Source organism: Pterocles gutturalis, unplaced genomic scaffold (assembly GCF_000699245.1).
Source record: "Pterocles gutturalis isolate BGI_N339 unplaced genomic scaffold, ASM69924v1 scaffold35225, whole genome shotgun sequence".
NCBI classification, from domain to species: Eukaryota; Metazoa; Chordata; class Aves; order Pterocliformes; family Pteroclidae; genus Pterocles; species Pterocles gutturalis.
Genome location: NW_010147046.1, coordinates 33,752 through 58,969, shown reverse-complemented (window position 1 = coordinate 58,969; position 25,218 = coordinate 33,752). Strand labels below are relative to the sequence as shown.

The 25,218-nt window shown below is 38.7% G+C and overlaps 1 protein-coding gene across 1 annotated transcript; it reads left to right on the top strand.

Annotated features, from left to right (window-relative positions):
- Positions 1–1,988: 1,988 nt before the first annotated feature.
- Positions 1,989–20,647, top strand: LOC104470859 (S-adenosylmethionine synthase). The gene is made up of 9 exons (XM_010085936.1): positions 1,989–2,308; positions 10,143–10,220; positions 11,027–11,149; positions 12,809–12,921; positions 14,461–14,604; positions 15,258–15,476; positions 18,461–18,643; positions 19,145–19,278; positions 19,890–20,647. The coding sequence occupies exons 1-9, from the start codon at positions 2,215–2,217 to the stop codon at positions 19,990–19,992; spliced, it is 1,191 nt and encodes a 396-aa protein (XP_010084238.1). The 5' UTR covers positions 1,989–2,214; the 3' UTR covers positions 19,993–20,647.
- Positions 20,648–25,218: the final 4,571 nt, after the last annotated feature.

The following is a 25,218-nucleotide window of genomic DNA, read 5'->3' as shown; positions in this document are numbered from 1 at the left end:
GTAATATATATATATATAAACTCCAGCATTTTAAGAGCTTGTGGTTTTTTTTTTTTTTAATATGGGATAAGAGGTTTATGTGAGAGGCCTGTTTCTGCATTCTGCTTAAGCGTTACCTTGAAAAAAAAATAAATTCCCAAAATACAATTTCTGTCCTCCAGTGGCATTGAAAACCAAGAAAAAACAAAACAAGAAGCGAGGGAGAGTGGAAGTCACAGACTGACAGTATTCAATCTCATCTGCTTTTGATGCAGGATTGTTTGTAGAGTTAGAATGAAAACTTTTACGTCTACAAAGAGTTTTTGTCAGAGGTGCTTCATTCATTCCCATCATGTCTTTCTGTGCTTCCACAGAGGAAAAAAGAAATTGCATTTAAGAATGAATGCTTGTCACTGGTGTTATTTTACTTTAAGAGTTAATACAATTTTTGAATGTTATGCATTAACTAGGGTTAATCTTTGGTCTTCTATTTTTTTGTTTACAAATTCTATTTTTGTAGGTGGTGTTAATGTGTAATTTATTCAGGCTGGGATAGAATCTTTGTGTCAGTGGGGTGATGACAGTTTACTCCAGAGAAAGCTATGCCGCATAAAATATCTGCTGTGTGAATTCTGCAATGGAAAACCAATGGTTTTTATTCCGTGAAATGAATTCTGTGCAACAGAAAACCAAGAGAATGTCTTTGAAATGAATGATTCCATGTCAACGATAATTAAAGACGGCCAGTACCACAGCAGATTACTGATGAACTTTCACAGGCATTGGTTATTGTTTTCAGGAATGTAGGCAGAAAGTGAACATTCTAATGAATTCTTACATAAATATGTAGCAATGCAGAAATTTGAAAACAAGGGGCCATATAAAGTGATATTTTAAAATAATACTGACCAAGGGTTTGAAGTAAACTAATCCCATTTTTAAACTGAAGAGTGAGAAATATGTCATTACTGTCAAAATTGCAAGGACTATGGAACAAGCAGTATGTTACTCATTCCAATCCAAGTATCACGTTCTTCGCTGTAACATCTAAATGAATGATAGAGTATGATTCAGTGTTCACTGAAGTAAAGGGAAATTTTTATTTCAGTAGACCAATAATTTGGTCTGAGATTGAGACTAGAATGGTTTCTGTAAAGGAATTAAGAACAATTCCACTTTTTTATAAGGGTGCAGTAGTGCGGGGTATTTTCTGGATCTGCCCTATGGGTATGTTTACTTTTTTTTTTTTTGTACTCTAACTTAATGGCATATATACCCACAAAATGCCATCTGTCTTCATACCTGTCATACCGTCAGCATATTACAGACATGCAGAACTGAGCACTGAGTACTCAGATGTGACAGTTAGTGTATTTCTAAGTGTTATGGAATATAATATGAGAGCATGATGCAAGAAGAGAAAATTGATCTGGACTGATAGAAGAGAGGACAGAGGAAAAGAAAAGCAAAGGCTGAAAGGAGAGGTTTGCATTAATGAGAAACACTCGTCATGCTAGATCTTATCAGATGTTTCGTCTCAAATGTGCAAGAAGAATGAATGAAAAGATAATATACCAGAGAATTCTACTTTTCAGGAGACAAAAAAGTAAAAGGAAAATACAGTTATATGATGCAGAGCAAACTTCTTCCAGTCTCTTGCTAGGAAAGACATGCATTTACAGGTTTTTTATCTATCCCGGTAAAACCACAACACACAGTTGGAAGCACAACATAGATCCCAGATTTAGGGGAGAGACAAAATGAAGAAGCAGCTGACCTGAACTGTCAGCAATACTCCTGGATGACTTTGTGCTCGGTTGAGTTGCTAAGATAACCAATCCTGTGCAGGTTGAATCCAGAATGTTTCAAAAAACTGAGTTAATTAGTGAAATATCCTAAAGTTAACTAACTCCCCTGCCAAGAAATGGGCTCTTCCATTTTTCTCACATGATTATCTAGGCACTTTCACTTTTCCATATATAGGAGCAGCTCAGAGACTGACAGCTCAGGCTGGGTAGGGATACAGACTTGTGACACATGCATACTCCTTGCATGCGTACGCAAATGCAAGCCCATGCTGATTTCACACACTGAAATTCAAGTTAGTGTAAGAGGTAGTAAGTGAAGAAAGCAGTAGTGCTGCTCATAAAGAACCTTCTCGTTTAAGAGAAGGTATTAAAGGTAGAACTCTTCAACCACTGTTCATAATAATCCATCAGGAGAAGCATCACAATCATGAACGGGCCAGTGGATGGTTTATGTGACTACACACTGGATGATGAAGGGACTTTCATGTTCACATCGGAATCAGTGGGAGAAGGACATCCAGGTAAGAAACCAGCTCTGGCAAATGCGTAAAAAGATTATTATTTTAATTTAAAAGGTCTTAAAAGCCTGAAGAAGAATGAATCTGCTATTGATCTTACTAGAGAAGTAATTTGTAGCAGGGTGCTTTTTTACTTTATTTCTATTGGACCCTGTCCATGTAGTCTATAGAACCACTATAACTAGGGTGCTTCCAACAGCAGTTCACATGCCTTTGTAGGGTGTGTGTTACACTGAGGAGGGCAGTGGGGTTTATGGTTGCTGCTCCTTCCTTTTCATCTGAATTTCTTTCAGTATTACTGTGGAGACACTACTGTACCACTGATAGACTCAAGTTGCACATACGGATAAGAATGCATAGCTTGCTTCTCAAGTTCTATATCTTTATAGGCCCTGTGAAACTGTCCTGCATATATGCTATGCTCTCAAACTGTCATGATAGGAATATCTCTAAGCAGACTATTTTAAAGCCTTTGAAAATCAGTGGACCTAGCAGCTGTACATGGCAAGGTTGCTGATTTCCACCCCCCCCCCCCCCATTCCATCATCTGATGCAATATATGGAATTGCTTAAGCAAATAGTGGACAGTTATTTGCTAAACTTAGTTCAATTTAATTGAAAACAAATGTCCACTTGCCATAGACATGTACCTATGTCAACAGCAAGTGTTCCCCCAAATGAGGCCAGGGGACAATAGACTGTTTAATGTCCTGAAAAGTGTATTTATTTTAGAAGCCAATTTGATGTCCAGTGCCTTTTGCTATAATAAAGCTTTTTCAGGTCTGTTCTCATTTATGTGAGTAAGTAATAAAAGGATGGAATGACGTAGCAGAGGATAAAAAGGTCATCAGTGAGAATTTTATGTGTATAATTCTGATACTCCTCTAGAATATTAATTTATTGCTGCATATCAAATCCATAGCTGATGCAATTGGGTACCTCTCTGTCAATGTCAAGGCAGCTACATAAAGGTAACCCAGTTGGGGTTCTTTCTGATGTAACACAGTCAGAAAATGACAACTACATTCCATCCTTGGGATATAAGTCCCATCTCAAATTTACATATAATTACATCCAGCATCTGTAGCGCAATGTGGTTTTGCAGGAAAATAGAATTATACCATATGGTAATTTTAAACTGATGTTGGTATTTCCAAAATTGACAGGTCACAGTTTATGCTACTGCAATCATTGTTTTTAATCCCTGTAGGGCAATAATAGGTAAGTCTCCGAATAGGAAGAGTTCAGCTGATTCCCCAGGTTTAGCTTTGTCCCTTGGTTTCCTTCCTTTATCAGTTCTCATTTTGTCTTGTTTCTTGTTTTAGAATTTGGCCCATTTTTTATTTCTTATTCACATTCCCTTCTCTATTTTCAAAAATTCTATTGTCCTCGAGGAGACTTTCTATTAAGTCCCATAGACATTATTTTCCTCCTGTTCTGAAGTACTCAGCAGACCTTTGAGAAACAGTGCTACCACTTGTTAGATTTGTGTACGGCCTCTCCTCTGGCTGAGTTTGACAGATCTCTGGGTACTGTGAGATGGAAAGTGGGAACACTAGAGGCTTATTGCAGAGGCAATGGAAAGCTGAAATTAACTTGAACGTTTCAAGACTGTGATGCTTATACTTTCTTGAACAGCCTAGGTCTTAATGTAACATACTGAAAACCCAAACAACTATGACAAAGGAAATATACTAATTTTCCAGATCAGGGGAGGACAGGTTGACTGTAAGTAACTCAGGGTAGTCCTGCAAATTCTTGTTTCAGAATACAGCCCAGCAATAGGTCTTAATTGTCTCAGCCATACATCCTGGCCAACCCTTTTCCCTGTCTGTGGTTTTACATGAGAGCTGTAGACGTGCCATTAGGTTTTTTGTCACCCAGGAAAATCTTGGCTGTTTCTTAAAATGGTGTCTGGTGTCTGAGGCTGTAGTTGGGTGTCTGACATTGCCAGTAGCACTAGAATTTTATTGTGCGTTTTGAGTTCCTCTGTTTGATACCAAATGGATAATTTGTGTGTTCTTGATTATTTCTCTTCTGTTTGTGATAGTATTATTTTGCTAGAGGGCATTATGTGAAGTAAGGATCCTGAACCAGATCTATGTCTGGTGGAAATTTGAATTGTTCTGATTATATTAGCTGAGGACAGAATGCTTTAATGGAGACCTCCTTCTTAATAAACAAAGGAGGACGAATTACATGCTTATTTGCTTGGGTATAGAGAGAACTGCCTTATACCTGTGCAAGGCCTGAGTTGTATGTCATTAAGAAGCCCAAATTTTATAGAAGCAAGTAGTAGCTGGCAATAATTAACATACAGGTATTACTTATGCTCCCTGAAGACTTTACAGAAGACTCTGTTTATCCCATCTTCTCAGTCCAAATTCTTCAAAATCAAAATCTTCAAATTTTGATCTTCCTTCCAGAAGGTCTCTAATTTTGACATTTAGTGAGGTAAATTCCAAATTCTCTGAAGACTTACATGTGGCATCTTCATTTCAATGAAATAAAAGCACATAGATAAGAGCATGGGGAAGAGAAAGATTTTTTTTTTTTTAGATAGCTGTTTTTTGTCACTGCTCCATTTTGCTTTGTCCAGTAGTGTCTGTCCGTGCTGCACAATGGTTTCACTGTGCTTTGAAAGGCATTGTGTGTTTCTCTGACCCACAATGTCTTACAGGTGCCAAACTACTTAGGATTAATTCCTTCCCCTATCTGGTGTGACTTCAGGTGGAATTGCCTGCAAACAGAGTGTCATTCAGTTTTCCAGTAAGTATCAAGGAATCTCTTTAAAAATATAAGAGAAAACATCTGCTAAAAGTGCCCTCAGATTGTCAACCATGTTAAAAACATATGTTTATCTTCTGGATATTCACAGAAAAAAAAAATCACTGAAGCAAAACCAAACAAACAGAATATGCAGATCTTACCAGCAAGTTAATGTTTGCATGTCTCATATCTAACATTATATATACTTAAAAATATTTAACATTATATATACTTAACAATATACATAATAGTTTAGTAAACTGTGTATTGAACAAAGAAAACAGATGTACAAGCTGTTTAAACAGTGTAGTGCTAATATTGAAGTGCCACTGCAATTTTCAATTAGCATGCCTCAAGAGTCTTTTAAAAAGAAAAAAAAAGTAATAGAGCACAATTCAGCTATTTGAATTCTTTCTAGTGAACTTTTTTTGGTGGAAAGCTTATTTTTTTATGAAGTACTCACGATAAGTATCTGCATTTCTTGACTGTTTAATTTTTTACCAGAAGACTAAGAATTGCTCAGTTTATGATATTTTGAATACATAATTTCACATTCTGGCTTTTTTTTCTGTTGATATGAATAATATTTCATTAAAAATACTGAATGCTATTTTGATGATCACAAGTTTTAAAGAAAATCAACCTTACTTTTTAAAATATTCAATGTTTATTGTATTTACTACGTCATCAAAACCAGAAGTGTGGTTGTACCTGATTGCTGTGCTTCAAAGAGTGAAGCTTTTTTAAAATTAATTTTTTAGTTGTTACTGCTGTTCATAGATTTGTGTGTGTCTGGTGAATCCCTGAAACTGAATTCTTGGGTAGGTCCTGAGAACTTGCAGATGTCACAGCTTGTGTTAGGCTCTTAGGTAGTCTAGATTCACGTGACAAACTTATGTCCAACTAGCTGGAAAACTGTGAAGCTCCTTCTAATTATTGGAGCTCAGTTTTATTGTTTAATGCCTCCTTTACTTCGTAATTTGACAACTGGGCATTTGAGTAGGGTTTATCATCAGCTCCTCTACACTCTGATTCCTTTTATAGTCAGCAAGAGCTGTTTTACAGCTAATTGGCATCTCTGCCATAAGGCTGGGTGTGTGGGATGATTGGATTTCATGAAAAGAATTCAGGTTATTTAATATTTTTCCTTTTTTGTTCAAGAAATCCCCAGCCCAGACATCCCTTTTGCACTATTTATGCTATTGGATGGTGTCATGGTTTAACACCAGCTGGCAATAAACACCATACAGCCGCTCGCTCACTCCCCTCAATTAGGATGGGGGAGAGAATTGGAGGAATAAAAGTGAGAAAACTCATGGAATGAGATAACGACAGTTTAATAAGCAAAGTACAAGCCACACATGCAAGCAAAGCAAAACCAAGGAATTCATTCACTACTTCCCATTGGCAGGCAGGTGTTCAGCCATCTCCAGGAAAGCAGGGCTCCATGACGCGTAACGGCTACTTGGAAAGGCAAACGCTGTAACTCCGAATATCCCCCCCATCTTCCTTCCCCCAGCTTTATATGTTGAGGATGATGTCATATGATCTGCAATATCCCTTTGGTCAGTTGGGGTCAGCTGTCCTGGCTGTGTCCCCTCCCAACACTCCCAACTGGGGGTCCACACCCCCAGCCTACTCGCTGGTGGGGTGAAAAGCAGAAAAGGCCTTGACTCTTTGTAAGCACTGCTCATCAATAATGAAAACATCTCTGTATTATTAACACTGTTTTCAGCACAAAACCAAAACACAGCCCTGTGCTAGCTACTATGAGGAAAAACATGAACTGAATTCTTACCTTCATTTTCTTTCTTTAGACAATAATGCCTCACCACAAGTGGTCCAAAAAAAGTAGGAACAAAAAAAAAAGAAGGAAATATAGTATGGTTGAGATGAGAAATGTAAATAACAGAATGAAGCCAGTTAAGCATTACTTAAAATAGAACACCTGGTTTTGTTTTACACCAGAGACCGGTACTAATAGACATGCCTTTAATTGAGTGCATTAATCTGCCAGTCATCCAGATAGATTTCTATTTCCAGTCTTGATAGATGTATCTGTATTTGGATCTAGTTGCACTGGAACTGTTGGTTACTGCACCCACAATCAGGTATGGCTTGAATTGTCAAACTGATATGTCTCAGCCTCTTTACAGGTTGCCCAGGGAGGTCGCAGATGCCCTGTCCCTGGAAACATTCAAGGCCAGGTTGGATGGGGCTCTAGGCAACCTGATCTAGTGGAAGATGTCCCTTTTTACTGCAGGGGGTTGGACTAGATGACCTCCATGGTCCCTTCCAACTCAAACTATTCTATGATTCTATGTCTTTAATCTAAAGGTATCTAAATCTAAATTCCCACATAGATTTTTAAAGACCAGAAGGGACCTCTGATATATAATCTTGTCTGACCTTCATACACAGGTAATAATATTTTGTGCAAGAGCTCTTTAAACATGCCAGTAAATGAGGGTTGAATTTCATTCATACCTTTTAAAAATATACATGATTGTCATCTAGAGATTTGATGGAACATGGAATCCTGTATACCTCTAGATGAATGGTTTCAATTGCTCTCACCCTTTTAAGATTTTCCTTTTTGAAGCTTTATGTGTCTCACTTTGATTTCCAGCTATCATTATTGTCCATCAGACAAAAGCTGATGTATATTATTTTTAGGTTCTTGGAGACTCTGATACCAATGCCTATAAGGATTTCCTCTGGTAGTCTGCCTTTTCCTTTAGCCTTTCAGAACTAGATTAAGCTTGATCGATTTCATCCTGTAAGATGAACTTTTCTGATTTTGGGGCATTATTCTCAGTCTGCTCTAAACCTTCCCACGGCTTCTTAACCTCATCTTTGGAATACCACCACAAAAATCTAGTATTTCTGTAGCAGTCTCACTAATGCTATTGTATGTAGATTATTTAATTTCTGTGGATGACTGTTCATCTTTCTGTCATGATCTTTTCAGAGCAACAGTTTTGTAAGACAAGCTCTCCTCTTCTGTGATTGTGGACTATGCTCTTTGTTCATGGATATTTGCTGTGTTATATCTCTGAGAGGGAAGCAAAATATCCAGTATCCATGAAATACTGTAGATACTAATTATACAGTTCATGCAACAAAAAAATCCCCCCTTGAAAACATCCTGTTACATCTTCACTTACTGATGTCACTGCCTAGTATGGCTAGTGCTCCCTTGAGACATTTAATGAAAGTTTTAGATCATAAACTAATTTCAGCCACAGCATGCAAAACAAACATAAGGGTCTTTGTACCAGATAGGTGCCACAAGGAGGAATGAAGATGAATTATTTTTATGGGATTGCTTGTAGTCTTCTTGAATGTTTTGGAAGGAATGCATGTAAGAACTTAGACAAACATGGGACACTGGCATCTAATGGAGGTGAGATGTTTCATATGGAACAAGGCCAGGGATAAAGGTTATTCCTTGTACAGAAACTCTGGGTAGTGAAAAAAAGACGACAAAGGAGTCCCAACCACTAGGAGTTTACAGCGGGGCATTGGACCTGCACTGAGGGGTCATCCTATCCCAGTTGGTCTGTTGTCCCATCCAGGTAATTAAAAATTCCATATTTTTGTCAATAATTTTTGCTTTTATGCTTGAAAATATGCTTATATTTCCTTATAAAAATGGAAACTTTGAAGAGAGCAAGCAGAGATACATTTTAATCAAGTCCTGCCACCTTTGTCCCCAGTCTTGCTAAACAAGGTTCATTTGGCCTTCTAACTAAATTGCAAGAATGGGCTCTGATTCCTGTTTGGTAATAATTGTCCCAAATTTAGTAGTCTGTGTACAGTTCTTTCAAGGCTGAAAGTTACAATGTAGCCTACATTTGGTAATTGTCTCTTGTTTTCATTATTTTTGTGTAGAAGTGGTTAATATAGGAGATAACAGTGTCAGAATCACATTAGTTATCTAGTCTTTGATTTGTCCCTCTTAGCTAAATGTACACCTTCCTCATGAAAATAAATGAGAATTTGTTTTGACTTGAGGTTAAACATATTGAAAGTCTCTAATGACATACTCTAAGAAAACGTTGCTTTCCAACACAGTGTTTCAAATGACAAGGCAGGAGATTAATTCATTTTGCCACACACCATGTTATGGCAATATCTAAACACAGTATGCAGTATTAGACATTTTTTAAGAACAATGAAATTAAAATATATGAGAAAAATTTCCATTTTCACGTGGTAGGCATTGTTATGGGTGCTGCCCTTTTGTGTTCATTATATTAGCTACTTTATTTGATTTAAGATTCATTATTCATTAAAAAGGTAAGAGGAGAAAGCAAGAAAAAGAGAAAATGCTATTATGATAAACCTGAGCTGAAACCTTCTTGTTTGGGATGTAACTGAAGATATACTGAAGATGTACCTTAGACAAGCTTCAGTTAGTAACCCCTTCTTGCTTCTCTATGTGCTGCTCACTCCCCTGCCTTAGGTGGGTTGCAGGGATTATTAGGAGATGGCGTTGCAGGATGGTAGGAAGTAGTGAGATGAAGCAAATTGGAAACAGACACTTGACTCCAACCTGTGCATTGTCTATAGTGATCTAAAGTTTTTCTCAGGCTGTACCAGCGGTGTTGTTGAGGTTCATGCTAACTTTCTGCTGGGGAGCTGGAAGTTGGCCGTGGAATATCGCCTCCATGTTGTAATATCACCTCCATGTTGTAATATCACTGATGTGAAGTGCGTGCTGTATTGGCTCGTGGTGTTAAGAGAAGGAGGAGGCTGGGAATAAAGCCTCTTAGCCTCTCAGGTGATTCAATGCATAACGTACTTGTTTCACACTTAAGTGCAAAAAAACTCTAGGTAAAGTTGTAGTCAGTTTATACCAGTAAGCAAGTTCCCTGTTGTGTCTTCTGGCTTTGCTTGCAGGATGTTTCATATGTCTTTCTATTTAGCTAGCTTAGTTACTCCTGTAATAAGCAATAAAAGCATTCCTTGCAGAATGAAACACCTACCTATTCAAAGTGATGCAAGCAGTCCATGTTTTGTATTGAGTGCTCTGGTTTTGAATCACAACTGTGATGCCTTGCAGATAAAATCTGCGATCAAATCAGCGATGCAGTGCTAGATGCCCATCTCAAACAGGACCCAAATGCCAAGGTTGCTTGTGGTAAGTTGTTTGCTGCTTTGCTTTAAGTCATCACCCAGGCACAGTTATTTTTTTATGATGTTTGCATAGAACTTGATGCTATAATTTGCTAACTTATTCTTCAAGAGGAGGAGAGATGAGAAGAAACAGTAAAAGTTTTTATAAAGACTGAAGCCTAAGCAGGCTGTAGAAGGGTAGGATAGTTAATTTTGTGTGTGGACTGAATTTTCATGGGAGAAACAGATAGGGCTTCATTGCAGTGTATTTTTGAAAGAATATGTGAGTGTTTTGTTGAAATTTTCATTTATTATATCTAATAAAATACTAAGTTTTCAGTCCCAGTCCCCATAACTGCTTGTTTTTTGAAATCTCTTCAGAAAGAGTTGTACCATCAACCCTCAGGTCATTACCCCAATTCGTGTGTTATGTAACTAAACTCGATCTTCAGATTCTTCCTGGGAATGGATGCAAGTTTTCGAAATAGTTGGTCACTCATGAGTTTTATTTAGCCTCAGTATGTATCTTAGGGTGATTAAATGGATTTGTAAATCACAGCTTAATGCTACATGTCCCTAAAATCTGTGCATATCACTGAATCATGCTCAGTGTTTTGCCTTTCCCATTTCTAAATTGGACATATTATTCTTTTCCTTACTTTCGGATGTGTGGAAAAGAATTTGTTGTAGAAGGAGCTAATATTACTAAAAATATGTGTAGAGAGGACTTACGCTGTATATACTCAGTAATCACAAACATAGTTATTTGTCTTAGTGGGCTGGGTTATTTTGCTGTTATAATCCTGTTTTCATCTCTCTTTTCCTTTTCAGAGACAGTTTGTAAGACAGGAATGGTGTTGCTCTGTGGGGAGATCACATCCCATGCTATTGTGGATTATCAACGAGTTGTCCGAGATGCAATTAGACATATTGGCTATGATGATTCAGCTAAAGGTTGGTGGAAAAACTCATTAAATCCTTGAAGAGCAGGCAGTAGGTAACCGCAAAACAGATCTGTCACCACTTCCATATATGGGCTTTAACAAGACTGATAAAAACTGTATATCCTGTGTGAAAACTGCTTACATGGTGCTACGTGGTACACTTGCTGGCTTCATCCCAGTAAGTAGAAAAAATGTCATATATTAGTTAAAACTGACAGGGAATAGGGAGAATATACACTGAACTGTGGTATTAGTTAGCTGCAACTTGAGCCACAGAATCTTCCAGTCCTCCAAACCTGTGAGAACTCAAATCTTGGTTATTGTTTGGCAAGCTGATTGATGCATCTTGGTGCAAAAGTGAGGGAAGAAGGCACCTAGTTCATGTCATTGTACAATTATATATTTACACTGTGGTAGCATCTAGAATTCCCAGGTGTAAAGCAGGTTCTCACTGTGCAAGGTGCTCTGTTAGCTCTGAACAGCTCCTCCTACTCTGGTTTGTGTAATGTACAAAAGATAAAAAAGACAAAATGCTTTATATACCAGACACATTTCACCTTCTGATTTGCCATGTATCTGTACATTGTAAATATTCCAAATATATGTTACAGTGAAGTGTGTCTTTTAAGAGCTTTTGGTTAGAAAATGTTGTTTCCTGCAGTCCTTTAATTGCTATTGAATTTACAGGGAGATTGTGGTGGGAAAATATTATAGCAGCACATCCACAGATTACCTCCACCATCATGTAACAGCTGTCCTTTCAGAAAATGCTGACAAATCTTTTTGGTCATAAATCTCCTTTTTATCCTAATGGCCAAAAGTGATTAAGGGGAGATGCAGTGACCCAGTAAAAACAATTTCTATGCAGAAACAAAAAACTAAAACTTACAATTGCACACAGACATATAATTTTCTTCTCTAAATAGCCTACTTAAAAGAGAACAAAAAGCATTCTTCAAGTGGATCATATGCATATGGATATCTATATAGGTTGTATTGGCTGAACATGAGTGTGGTCAGCAGCTGCCAGTAGTTGCAGTTTTAGGAAAGGTTGAATTTGGAGAGAAGCAAGTTACTGTTAATATCCCTAGGAACATGTGGAAAATTTTACCACAATCTTCCATAACTCTTGGAATTTCTTTTTCAAACTTTCCTTTTAGTTGTTAAAATAAATTCCCATTTCCAGATTTGCTGTGTTTTTTTTTTCTCTTTTTGTGGCTCTCATACAAACTCCCGTGAGAGATTTAGGTACGGACACTGCTGTGCATGTATTACAAATAAAGTATCAGAGAGCAGAGCCTTCAGGTGCTGAAAACATCAGCTCCTAGGAATTTATGTAGAGGTTTTTAATACTCTTTATTTGGGAGAGGCTCATTATATACTTTTTTGGTTTGTTTTTTGCAGTTAACAGTTCACAACCTGAATTGGCTTGGGTGCCAATGCAAGAGAAAACAAGCAGTAGCAAGCAGGAAAGGCAACCCTATACAACCACACCCTCCCATAAAGGTTTTAAGTGTTGTATTGACAAAAATTTAACCAATAAAAGCTGTTAGGTTGCAGTTCTGAATGTGGTATCCTTCAGAATGAAAATTTTGTGATATGGTTCCATGTTACTTTCCTTGATTGTGACAGAAAAAGCTAATTTTCCACTCTTCTTTTTTCTGAATAGGCTTTGACTACAAGACTTGTAATGTTTTAGTGGCACTGGAACAGCAATCACCTGATATTGCTCAAGGTGTTCATCTGCACAGGGATGAAGAGGATGTTGGTGCTGGAGATCAGGTAGACGTAACATCACATCTAAAACATCAAAGCTATTTGAATAAAAAGGTTTACACCATCTTATTGCCCTGTTTTCTAAATCAAGACCCATGTGAAGATTTGCACACTTCCATCTTGCACTAGCCCAGAATAAACTCTATAGTTTTGTTAAAAAATTTGGGAGTTCTTTGAGGGCAGACTTTTGTCTAGTGTTTGTTACAGCACTCTGTGTACTCCAGGAGACCTCTGGTAGTTTGTAGCAGGTGAGGATGTAACCTTTAGAACTTAGCAAAAGTTTTTTTGCTTATGTATTTCATGATTTTGTCGAGTAGCTTTAGATTCATTAGACCATTCATCTTGCAGCCAGACTTGTCCTGTAAGGTGGAATAAACAAAGGTTCTTTTAACTTTCACAGAGATCTTGAGATGCTCTCTCTCCACAGCAAAAAACTAGGCAATGTTTCAACTGTGCTCAGCATTAGTACAATGTAGGCAAATATGCCAGAGTACTTTTAATTCTTACTTATTTCCCAGAGGCAGCTATTTTAATAGGTGTTCCACATAATTAAGGCTATCCAAGCTGCATTTCTATGAGCTAAATAACACATATAGATAATTGTGGTGTGTTCCCAAGAGAAAGATGCTAACATGAAAACTCCATAATCTGGCTGCTGCCAGTTTGGGTGGGTTTAACATTTGCAGTAGTTATCATTAGTAGTAATATCTAGTTTATAGCAATGCTGTTGAGAACCATAAGTGGAGATATCAGAGTCCGGAAGACAAGCTAATATTGTTGAGAAAACCCTTGAGGACTAATTTAAAATGCTTTTATGTTGTCACAGGGACATAATACTAGATAAGATGAAGAGATATCTGACTTTGGCACTTTGATGGCCTCACTTCCCATTGTGTCAAAGTACCTTCCTGTTTTTTTCTTTTTTTTTTTTTTATCACAACATATAGTGGATGAGGAGAAGGAAAAGGCTGCTAACTCTATTTAACAAATGATAATCTGATACAGGGAACATGACTGAATAACAGTAGAAGCTGTAACTAGAAGTGTGTGGCATTGAAAATCTGAGGCGGGTGCCTTAATCGTACGTTCTTCATGGAGTATTCGTATCCCATTCCACTGAAGTGTCAGATGTGAGCCACAGTATAAGCACATCTGTATTCATACATAAAAAGCCTGTGCAACCTTTCCAGGCTAATGATAACATCTTTCCTGTGACAGAATAGTCCTGAAATTGTTTTACTCCAATGTATTTTTTTCTGTGAAAGAACCTGATTTTTTCATAGAAACTTCTAAATTTTTGTCCAGGTTTCCAGCTCAACATGTAAATCTTTGGGCTTTTAGTGAAAAATTCTAGGAACGTGGTTTGTTTCTCATGGCTCTGTAACATGTTGGAGCCCGATCTGAGTTTGGGCTTCTTGCACTATAATGTAAAACAGTGGAAAGTAAACCTGAGGGTACTGTTTACTCTTTGCTTCAGATGAAATCTTGTTGCCTTTGGTTGTGGTGCTCTTAACAGTGATTGAAGTGTCTCTTCTCCTCCTGTAGGGTTTGATGTTTGGTTACGCAACAGATGAGACAGAAGAATGTATGCCTCTAACAATTGTTCTTGCTCATAAACTGAATGCCAGGTTAGCAGAGCTGAGGCGGACCGGAGAACTTCCTTGGCTGAGGCCTGACTCTAAGACACAGGTAAATACTGCTATGGAGAGTCCAGGTAGTTGAAAACTAACACTTTTTCTTTCCAGAAATCTTAAATATTTGTAAAGGCAGCAACTGATGGTGTTCAGGGTGTCAGGTTTCCTACTATGCAACCTACACAAAGCAAATAAAGCATTTCCACTGCTTATGATACTGGATCCTTGACTGCTGGAAAGTGGTTAACCTCTATCAGAGTGCTGGGAGCACTTAACCACCTACCAGTGGAGAAACATTTAACCCTTCAGACCTAAGTGGTCTGTGCTTGTTGAAAAAGTGACAGGAGACCCAAAGGACTTATTTGTATTTAGGGATTTGGGCTGGCCTTTTTGAAGAATGGGAATGTAAATTTGAGAGTTTTGCTGGAAATACCACCCAAAAGACACATTTTGGACAATTTCATAGAAAACCAGATTGCCCATACTGGGTCTTTTTTTTTTTCCCCCCTCATCACTGCAAAAACAAAGAATGAGAAAACAGTCTTCATTTCTCATTCCTTGGCAACAATGTGAGCAGTGATCATTATGTCAGCATTGACATTTTGCTACAGCTTTGCTCTTGGAATAGCACAGAATTACTTTGATGTAGAGCAGTAATGTGTGTTATAGCAACTTTGTTTTTTTCTTCCTTCTCCTTGGTCTATTCAGGTCACGGTTCAGTATATCCAGGAGAATGGAGCAGTCATCCCAGTGCGTGTTCACACCATTGTGATATCTGTGCAGCACGATGAAACCATTTCACTGGAGAATATGCGCAGAACCCTGAAGGATCGTGTGATTCAAGCTGTTGTCCCTGAAAAATACTTGGATGAGAAAACTATTTATCACCTTCAACCTAGTGGACGTTTTGTTATTGGAGGGCCTCAGGTGCGGGTTGTATTATTTTGGTGCTTTTATTGGCTTGCCTTTGTCACTGGGTGTGTGTCTTAAAAGAAATCCTCAGCTTTTTGGTGTGTCTGTCCTAAGGTGTGAGAAGCGGGCTGTCTAACAGAAGTTTTAACTGCAGCTGGATGTGGGAAGAGCACCCAGAGCTTCATGTATTGTGTTCCAAAGTAACCTTTGAGGGCATGGCTAGCCCTAGTTGTGACTAGTCAGGCAAGTTGAGCTGAATCTTGTATTGCATATGGAATGTACAGCCCAGCTCTGGGTTTCCTCAACCCCTCTCAAGTCCAGCACTGGGTGAGACACACAATCCTTTCTCAGGTAAAGCATGCCTTACAGAGAGATGGACAAGAGAAGGTTTACTTCTCTTATAGAAAACCTGGTTTCCAGATCTGTGAGGTTCACACTGTCAGTTCTGAAAATCAGGCCCTGATAGGCTTCTCCTGGTGAGAAAATAAATGTTGCTTTTGCTTTATCTAGGCAATGCTGGAGCTGGGATTTATAATTTGATCCTGCACTTACAGAAGTCAGGCAGAACTTTCACTCTCTGTAGGATAAGAGATCCTGAGATTTAGTTTTTGAAGACAAATTCAACATTCCCAATGTCTTAGTCTTCACTTCCTTTCAGAACTGTCACAGCAAAATCTCAAAGCTCCTTCCTGAAACTAGGTCCAATTTTACAACAAATCCAAGGAGACATTGTTTTTCCTTAGCTGTTCAAATTCATTCATTTACTGGAATTTGCCAGAAGTATTTCTCAGGTGCTGTGTCTTTTTCACATTAGTGCCATGGAACAGGCTGGAAGCTGTTGAGATTAATCATTATAGTAATGATTATAAAAAAATATATTTTTGTGTAGTTGATTTGGTTGTATCACTGTAATTTTGTGTGTCATTGATATCCTAGACTGTGAACAAATAGAGAGGCAAACTTGAGCTGTAGCTTGGAGCACATGAACCAGTGCAGCAATCATAGCTACGTGCAAAAACAAGGATATCCTTGGAAATTTTTGGGTGTGCACTAAACTCAACCGGTTTAAAAATTTAAATCTTTCAGATGTGCACTGAACTGCACCCATTTAAAAATGTCATATAATTACATTCAGTATGCCAACCAGAAATACCTTTTCTGCTCTCGTGGTGGAACCGTATTGCTTATGTTTGCACATTCAAACACAAGCACAGTGCAGTGCATGTTTGCAGCTTTTTAAACCAGGGATAAGTTTACTTAGTATGGGTCAATCTGCCCATGTGTCCATGGCTTTACAACTGCTATCATCACTGCTGCAATTTACAATAGTATTGCAGCAACCAGAAAATAACTATTTATTTCCTGATCTTTTATGGCTTGAACTTTCTGATTACTTTTTGTAAGAGTATTAGTAAGTTTTGTTTTTAACAACGCTAGCTATGGAATGCTGTCTTAATCTCCACCTCCATTCACCTAAGAGAGACACATGTATTTCGCCTGGGATTTTCACCTTATGTTTTCAAGCATGATGGTACCTTGAATTTTGACTGCGGCAAAATTAGTAATTTTGTTGCTATCACAGTTTTCCCAACAGCAACACCAGCTGGTACTGCAAGGACATTACAGCTTACCGCAAAAATTACTTCCACGTGCTTTACAAATGCATTTATGCTCTTTCAGCACATTTAAAATGAGGGGTGTTTTTTTCCCTTATCTATTTCTCTTCCTCTCACTCAGTTCTGCAGTCAAGTCGTGATGGCACACAAGGTTTCTCATCGCAACTGTCTGTGCCACCAGAAATTAAGGTTTGAGTCAAGCAGAAGAACCCTAGTAGGATAAGATCCTTTAGACAAGCTCAGCTATCTTCAGTTCAGATTTGCAGCTCACTGTTTTCTTAGGAGAATGGAACAAACTGTGCCAAAGGTTTTCTTTTGTGTATATGCACATTCTTTCTAAGAAAAACTTTGACTGTCCACTTGTGTTTGCTGTGCAAACGTTCCAGCAGTTGAATTTTACTGACGTGATATCCTGTAGACAAAGAATTTCAAACCTGACTGCACGTGTGGAAGCTGAATTTCAAATTTGACCATGTTTCCATTTGCACCGGAAAGCTTAAGCATTTAGTAAATTGGAGGGTCAGACAGTCTGGTACTGATCAGCTAACGAAAATCAAATTAAAATATCAGGTACTTGTGAGGAGCAATCAGGATAGCTGTGTAGGCAGTTAAGGTTATCTGTGCTTCCTCATTTAGTATTTTAGAATGTTCATCTGTAAGTATCTGTTCTTAGAAAGAAGTAATCCTTCTTTCTCAATTACCAAGAACTTCCTACTACTCCATACCTGTTGTGTACAGTGTAAATAAGACTATAAATATTCTGGGGTGGGTAATGTGTTTTTAGTACATATTTATATGACAATCTCTGTCAGATACTCCACCAGAAGTGTTAGATGCCAGCCTCCATGTAATGGTGTATAAGGTAGCACTGGTGTAACTTTCGATGGTAAATACAGAAAAGACATATACTACTTAATATTCATACAACTTCAGATTTTGACCAAAAGATATGAAAGCCTAATTTTAATTTTTTTTTTTTAACATGTAAAATCTCTCAATGGTTCCTATATGGCATGTAGTTTGTTAGCAATATTCTTTATACTGTTTGGACGTGGATAGGTAACTTTTAAACCAAAGTTCTCATATTGTCTGGAATATTTACTTTTGAAGGTGGCAGTGCATGCTCCAGCTATCTGGGTATAAACCTGCTCACTTGACTACCAAACACTGTTCCTGAATGGCTTGTCTTATGAATGTGTCTTTAAAGAACATTTATAGGCACTGTTGTAGCTCAGTGAGACAAGTTCATTCCTTCATCTACCCCACAGCAATCCATATGTGGTGAACTCTTACGTTGTTGTAGTCTGCTGAAGGATGGATAGCTTTGTTTGAGAGTTATAACAAATGGATTGTAAAAGTGGACAAATTCTTTTACTGTTTCAGGGTGATGCTGGTGTTACTGGTCGAAAGATCATTGTGGATACTTACGGTGGCTGGGGAGCTCATGGAGGAGGTGCCTTTTCTGGGAAAGACTATACAAAGGTGGACCGATCTGCTGCATACGCAGCCCGTTGGGTGGCCAAGTCTCTTGTGAAAGCTGGGCTCTGTCGCCGTGTTCTGGTTCAGGTATGGTTTGCTCTGAATGTTGCTTTTCTCAAAAAGATTTTTCCTTTTCAACTTTACCTTGAATACATATTGCATGAGGCACTGCAGTAGAAGCAGTCTTGGTGATGGCTTGGGGTTGAAGAAAGGAAGACCTTGATGTGCTTGGTTCAAGACCACTGTAATGTCACTAATAGGCTATCAGCTTCTTGAAGCTGGAACTTTTCATTTAGCTTTATTTTTATTGGCTGTTTTTCTGGACATTTATTGAGACCTCAACCCTCTGACACTTACTGTCATAGAAATAACCATGGGGTGACTGGATAATGAGGAAGAAAGTTATCCAGAGACCTCAGCATTTTGGTTTTCTTTTATTTCTACAAATACAGATTGCACAAATATGGGAAGTGGAGGCGAGGCCTTAGTTTTTCTATGATGGTCCATACATGAATGCTTCTTTCTGTTGCGTACTGTTGTCCACTGTGGTGCCGTGTTTATTTTCTATGGTGTCTTTTTTTACCATAGGTTTCTTATGCCATTGGGGTAGCTCATCCACTGTCCATTTCACTATTCACTTACGGAACTTCCCAAAAAACAGAGAAAGAGCTGCTGGACATTGTGCACAAAAACTTTGATCTTCGACCTGGAGTCATTGTCAGGTATAGAAACAGACAAAAAGGGAATTATCTTGGTGCTCACATCCTAGAAATGATGTATTGCAAAACCATTAGTTGTTACAATGTAAGAGTCAGCCTCTTGAACTAGCGTGGGATTGTTGCATGAAGTGCAAAAGAGACTTTTACTCATTCTGTCATTCTGTCAGTCTTGGCAGTTGATACTTTTTATGGATCTACCAGTGTGCCATATCTTTTGAGATAACAGATGTACTTCTCAAGTTTCATATGAAGCACATACTTTCAGCATTTAGCCTTATATAGTATGTGGAATTCAAATAAAATTTTAAGTTACTTTGCTGTGAAAAAATATATGTTTTGTTTTACAAAAGAAATTGAAGGTCATTTCATCTTTTCTGTAAAAATTAATAATTCTCAATAATAAGGACTTTTCCTGTAGCCCGCAAATACTTCACAGCTTTTAAGTTTTGTTGTCACTTCTATGGTTCTCCATTGGACATGTTTACTGGTATTCTGGCATCTGCAGAATATGCTTGCTTCACTATGAAATGGCTATCAACACCAGGCTTTTAATCATAGTTATCATTAAGTATCTTAATGTGAATAATTTTCTCCTCTTTTTATTATACACACAGGGATTTGGACCTAAAAAAGCCCATTTACCAGAAGACTGCATGCTATGGTCACTTTGGAAGAAATGAATTCTCATGGGAGGTGCCTAAAGAACTTGTGTTTTGACACTAGCAGGCATCCTTGAAAAACAGAAAGGAAGAGAAGTCCACTAATGTTGAGGATGATTCCGAAAATTGAATTAGACAGCTTTATATTTAACAAAAGGAATTTTAGATTTTAAATGGAAAGGAAGAACTAGATATTTTATTAGAAATCGATTTTTTTTTTAACCCTCAGTGTCTTTCATTATCTAAGATATAAAGGACAGAGTCTGTTTTTATCAGCATAAGACAACAAAATAGAGTTTACTTTTTATTACTGCTCTGTTGGTTCTTTTGATAAAGGCAAAGTATGACTCAGGTACGCAAACCAATGGCTGAACCTCAAACCTTCGTGGGCAAAGGTAAAGATGACTTTCCCAACTCTGACTAAGGATCAGCAGATCTCTTGCTTATAATTAGACAATGGGAAATTCTGGGGTCCAATTTCTGTACTGGAGTTAGCATTGCATACAGCTGGGGGTTCCTTTGATGGGAGAGGGCTGAATATCACATAACTGTATGTTAGCCTCTTTTGTAGAAGATGCTAAAATATATGTAATATTTCAATCACCTTCACTGGGGATATGCTTTTACTGTTGTATTTCAATTAGCTGTGTTTTTGAAACATAAGTGTTCTTCTGTAAAACAACAATCACAGAATAAAAAGCTTTTTCCTACCATGCATGTAAAAGTGCCTCTTTTTCTATTTTTTTAATGTTGCAGCGTAATGGTCCATCTCAACTCAGACTCTTATACTTTTGTAGCATTTTAGTTTACCAACATAATTTAATTTTATTAGATTTTGGAACTGTGATATGAATTTATCTTTCACTACGTGTGTCATCACTGTTTAGTCCTAGTGATTAATAGAAACTTGGTGAGAAAGTATTAGATTTTTATTTTTAGCTCTTAGGTTTATACTATACAATATTCTCTTGTAATTTTTGCTCCCAAATGTTAGGTTTATTGCAAGGCTTACTAAGTTTGATGTAATTTCAGAATAAAATAAAGTGCATAGAAATAACTGCAAACTATTAACAAATATATATAGCATGAGTTTAAAATTTAGACCACTATCCTGTCCAACAGTCTCTCACCGAAGAACTTGCCACTAGATGGCTGTGTGTCCCTCCGCAGCTGTGGGAGCAAGTCTGCAGAAAGTGTGTCCTTGTTTGTGTCAGTACTTGGGTACCAAGTCTGGGTACCAGCACCCTGTTTCTCCTGATGGAGACAGTGACAGCCTCTCCTTCTGTCAGATCAAGGGAGCTGGTGTGCATGGTGGATTGGGTATGATCAAGGACAAAGATGTTTCTGTGCTCATGTGCTATATTGTCCTATAAAGTGACAAACTATTTTTTGCGAAGGACTGTGGCTGAATCAAGGTTTGCTTAAAATGGGAAGGTGTGAGTTCACATTTATCCTCTGTGATCAGTTTTGTTTGTAACTGCGACAAGGATGAACTTAATCCTGCAATACAAGGGATACCTATGTATGGTCCCCAGGAGTCACTTAGTCCTAGCTTTGTGGTTTAAGCAGCATCCTGTTAGGTCTTCTACACTGGAGAAAAACTGACACCCCATATTTCCCTCACAACTAAATTCCTTTGTACAGTGTCTCCCAAAGAGAAGCAGAGGTAGAAAAAGAGTGCCTGACTGTGATGATCACTAAAGAAAAGCCGCCATTCATTGTCTTCAAGTACGTGACAAACACAACTTTTCTCTGTTCAAGCCAGGAGTTGCTCCACTTTATCAATTATACCAACGTGCTATATGTGCTGTGTAAGTTGAGGTGAACAAGTAGTAGGTTTATGTGTAGCTCCTGATCTCCTGAGGACTTAGAGCATTAATCAATGGCCCTTGTTGGACGCTTGGATTCATTTTGTCAGGAAAAATAGCTTAAAGTGCAGCTGCATTTTAAACAATGTATGGCAAAAATTTCCCAGGGACTATTTTTGCAGCTGCACATTGCTCATCTTCAAGGAAGAAGACTGTTGTGTGTGTCAGCCTCAAAAATGTAAACTGTTTGGAGCCTGGTCCTATTGGTCTGCCTAGAAACGTAAACCTTGGCCTTCCTTATAAAGGCTCGTTTTGCTAATGAACTTTTACCTATCAGTAATGTATACAAAAGCCTTTTACTAATACTAAAGAAGCTGCCATTCAGAACTGTTTCATGGAAGTCTTACGGTCCTACACATACCTTTTTATCAAGCCGTCCCTGAGATGGCACAAGGCAGCACAGCTTTGTTAATGCAATGGAGGCCTTGCCATTGGCTTCACTCCTCCAGGATCTCCTGGTCGTAATGTGTTACGCTACAACTAGCAGAAGCAAGCAGATGACAAATAAATAAAAAGAAACATGAAAAAAGTTATGTATAAATAAATGTGTTGTACAATGTAACATGAAAGCAGAATGTCCCTGTCTCAGCAAAAACAAACATCTGCAGACAGAATGACCAGTTCTGCTGGGGCGGTGACACTGACAACCATTGCAGAGGTCGTTGGAGAGGGATTGTGGGTCTGTCCAGCTTGTTTGGTGGGCAGGAGAGGTCAGAGCAGAGGCTTGGCAGTGGGGTGTGCATGACCAACTGTCAGGCGAAAGGCCGTGACTCTGAAACCTGCACTGCACAGGTGGGGCCAGTCCGTCACGCCCCAGCATATGAGCACTATCCAGGTAGTTGGATTAATCTGCTGGGGAATGTATAGGGTAGAAATGACTGAATTTCTGTGGCAATTTTGCTAGCTTTTCCCATAAATGGATATAAGTGTATGAGGTTCCTGGCCTCACGGAAAAACCCCAAACTATGAATAGCAATACCATGCTGTTGCTGATATAATATACACACAGAGAACAGGTATGCAGCTGGTAATACACACAGAAAGTAGGTTCGTGTTCTCAGGACTTTTTTTTTCTGCGGCTGTTGCTGCTCTGTTTAATCTGTATATAATAACACAGAAGCTGGAAATTTGAAACCATAACTTGCTGTCCTTACCAAGTAGCTAAACTCTGGATGCTTACAGGATAAAGAGCACAACCCCTTGGTCCGGATCAGTTTAGTCATTGTTTGATGTTACGAGCTTTCTCTTGGAGCATGTGATACTGTGTTGAGCCCTGTAGGTAACAAATACTTATGTCTTCTATGTGAATGCGTGTGTGTGTGAGAGTGGGAGAGAGAAACACAGACAGATGGGGGCGGATGGTGAGGGAGAGAGCAAGCACATGCAAGAATATGCATACACTAAACATGTTTACAGTAAAACAGTTAATCTGAAAATTTCCTGGTGGGGCTGGCAGCAGCAGGGAAGCCAGACAGCCTCAGTACGATAACAGGAAACCTCCCCTTGCCCTCCCTAAACTGTGCTGGCAAGCTCTCTGCTGGCTTCCCATCAGGTTGGGCAATACAAACATCCCCCAGTGCCCGACCACAGCACTGCCTTGGAGCCAGAGGCACACTGCAAACAGCCAGCAACTCACAGCCACACAGCTCTGTGCCTGACCCCAGTGCTTCAGCAACTAGGTTCCACGAGCAACAAGTAACTAGCTCCTGGTCTCCCAGAGAAAAAATGCTGTTCAGCTCTTGCCTGCTTTGGAAAACACTTGTTTTTATATGTTTAGCCGTGCTTCTTGCAGGTAAGATGTTGTCATTCCTGAATATGTCTAACAATCATTTAAATAGTGGCTGTCTTAGAGAAATGATGCATCCCACTTGGGAACCCAGCCCCAAGTGGCCACAAACAGGTAAGCAGACGGCTAAATGTTTAGCATCAATCAATATTTGCACAGTTTATTCACATTTGAGCCTTGATCCCCTCAAGTATACAAGGTAACACTAGGACTGCATAGCAGTGGCACAGTTCCCATAAACAAGTTCTGTTATTCGGTATTTGGGGTTTGTTCATGTGTCGGGAGGGATTATTAACCATCTGTCTACCTACTTCTCTGTGTCTTTTAGATTTTACTGAAATCGGAGCTTTTGCCAGTCCAAATGAATGTGAAAGTGCAACCATAGATGATGTGAATGCAAGTCTTGAGGTAAGAAGTTGGCTGCATCAGTGAGCCCAGGACCTGCCTTGCATGCACATTTGGTGGGCAATGGGAGGTGCAGGGCCCCCCTGGAGTCTGCCTGTGCAGCTGGATGCGCTGGCTGGGCAACCACAACCTGCCCACTGCTTTGGACACGCCTGGCTCAAAACAAAAATGTGTGGTGGGGAGGGAAGTGAGATGGAAGAGCAAAAAAAGGATTAGTGTCATTTGACCTGCCTTGTCTTTGGCCCTGCTACTGCTAGTCAAAAAAAAAAACCAACAAAAAAAAAAAAAAAAAAGAAAAAAAAAAGGAAAAAAAAAAAAAGAAAAAAAGTCCTTGTAGTGGTATTTTCCAGTTTTTCTTTGCTCCAAATACATAAAGTGGCTTGAACAGTTACGTCTTCTGCCTTACATGCATAACATTGTTTTCAATCCCAGTTTCAAATATAAAGTGCTGAATATTTTAAATAAAATTAAAGCCAGTCAACCTAAAGCCCGTGTTTTATGCATTGGTGGCCCTGTCTTCTCTGGGGTAGGCATGTCATAAGGGAGTGATCAGACAGTGACCCTTGAATATGGCAGAAATGGTAAAGAAATACCAGTGCAAAGCCTATAAAAACTTTTTCACACACAGTTGAGAGATCCATCTGTGAAACAGTAACACAGAACTAATACCTGGAGTTGGGTCCACGTACCAGTACATACTGTGAGCTTCTGCCTGGAGTATTGTTCTCATCACACGGCAGGGGAAAAAAGGCTGAAGGCAGCATTTGCTGAGGAGGTGTTCTCCCACGCACTTTTTTTTTCCCCCCCCCCCGAGATTTGAATTATACTATTTTCTTTGCATGACTGGTGCCTATCACTTTCAACAGTCTCTGTAAGCTTGGACTTGCTCTTTGTCTTGCATCTCTGTAAGTCCAAAGTAACTGGTGTCTGCTGTAATGATGGCACACTCTTGTGTTTTGGTTGAGGAGTTTACCACACCTCTGCACTACCCACACATAGGGACTGAAAGCTATTTATATAGGTATAGAGCAATAGCTAGATAAAAATACAGGAATATCTTTGTTTACATACATTCACAAATATGTATGTTTACACACACTCTCTGTGAGATGCTGGCAGTCAGAAGATAAGAATAACAAATCAATAGTTTGTATAGAAGGAAGATACATACAGTTGTTAAGGAAGGAATCTTTTCATATACAGGGAAAAAAACCCCACCTCATAG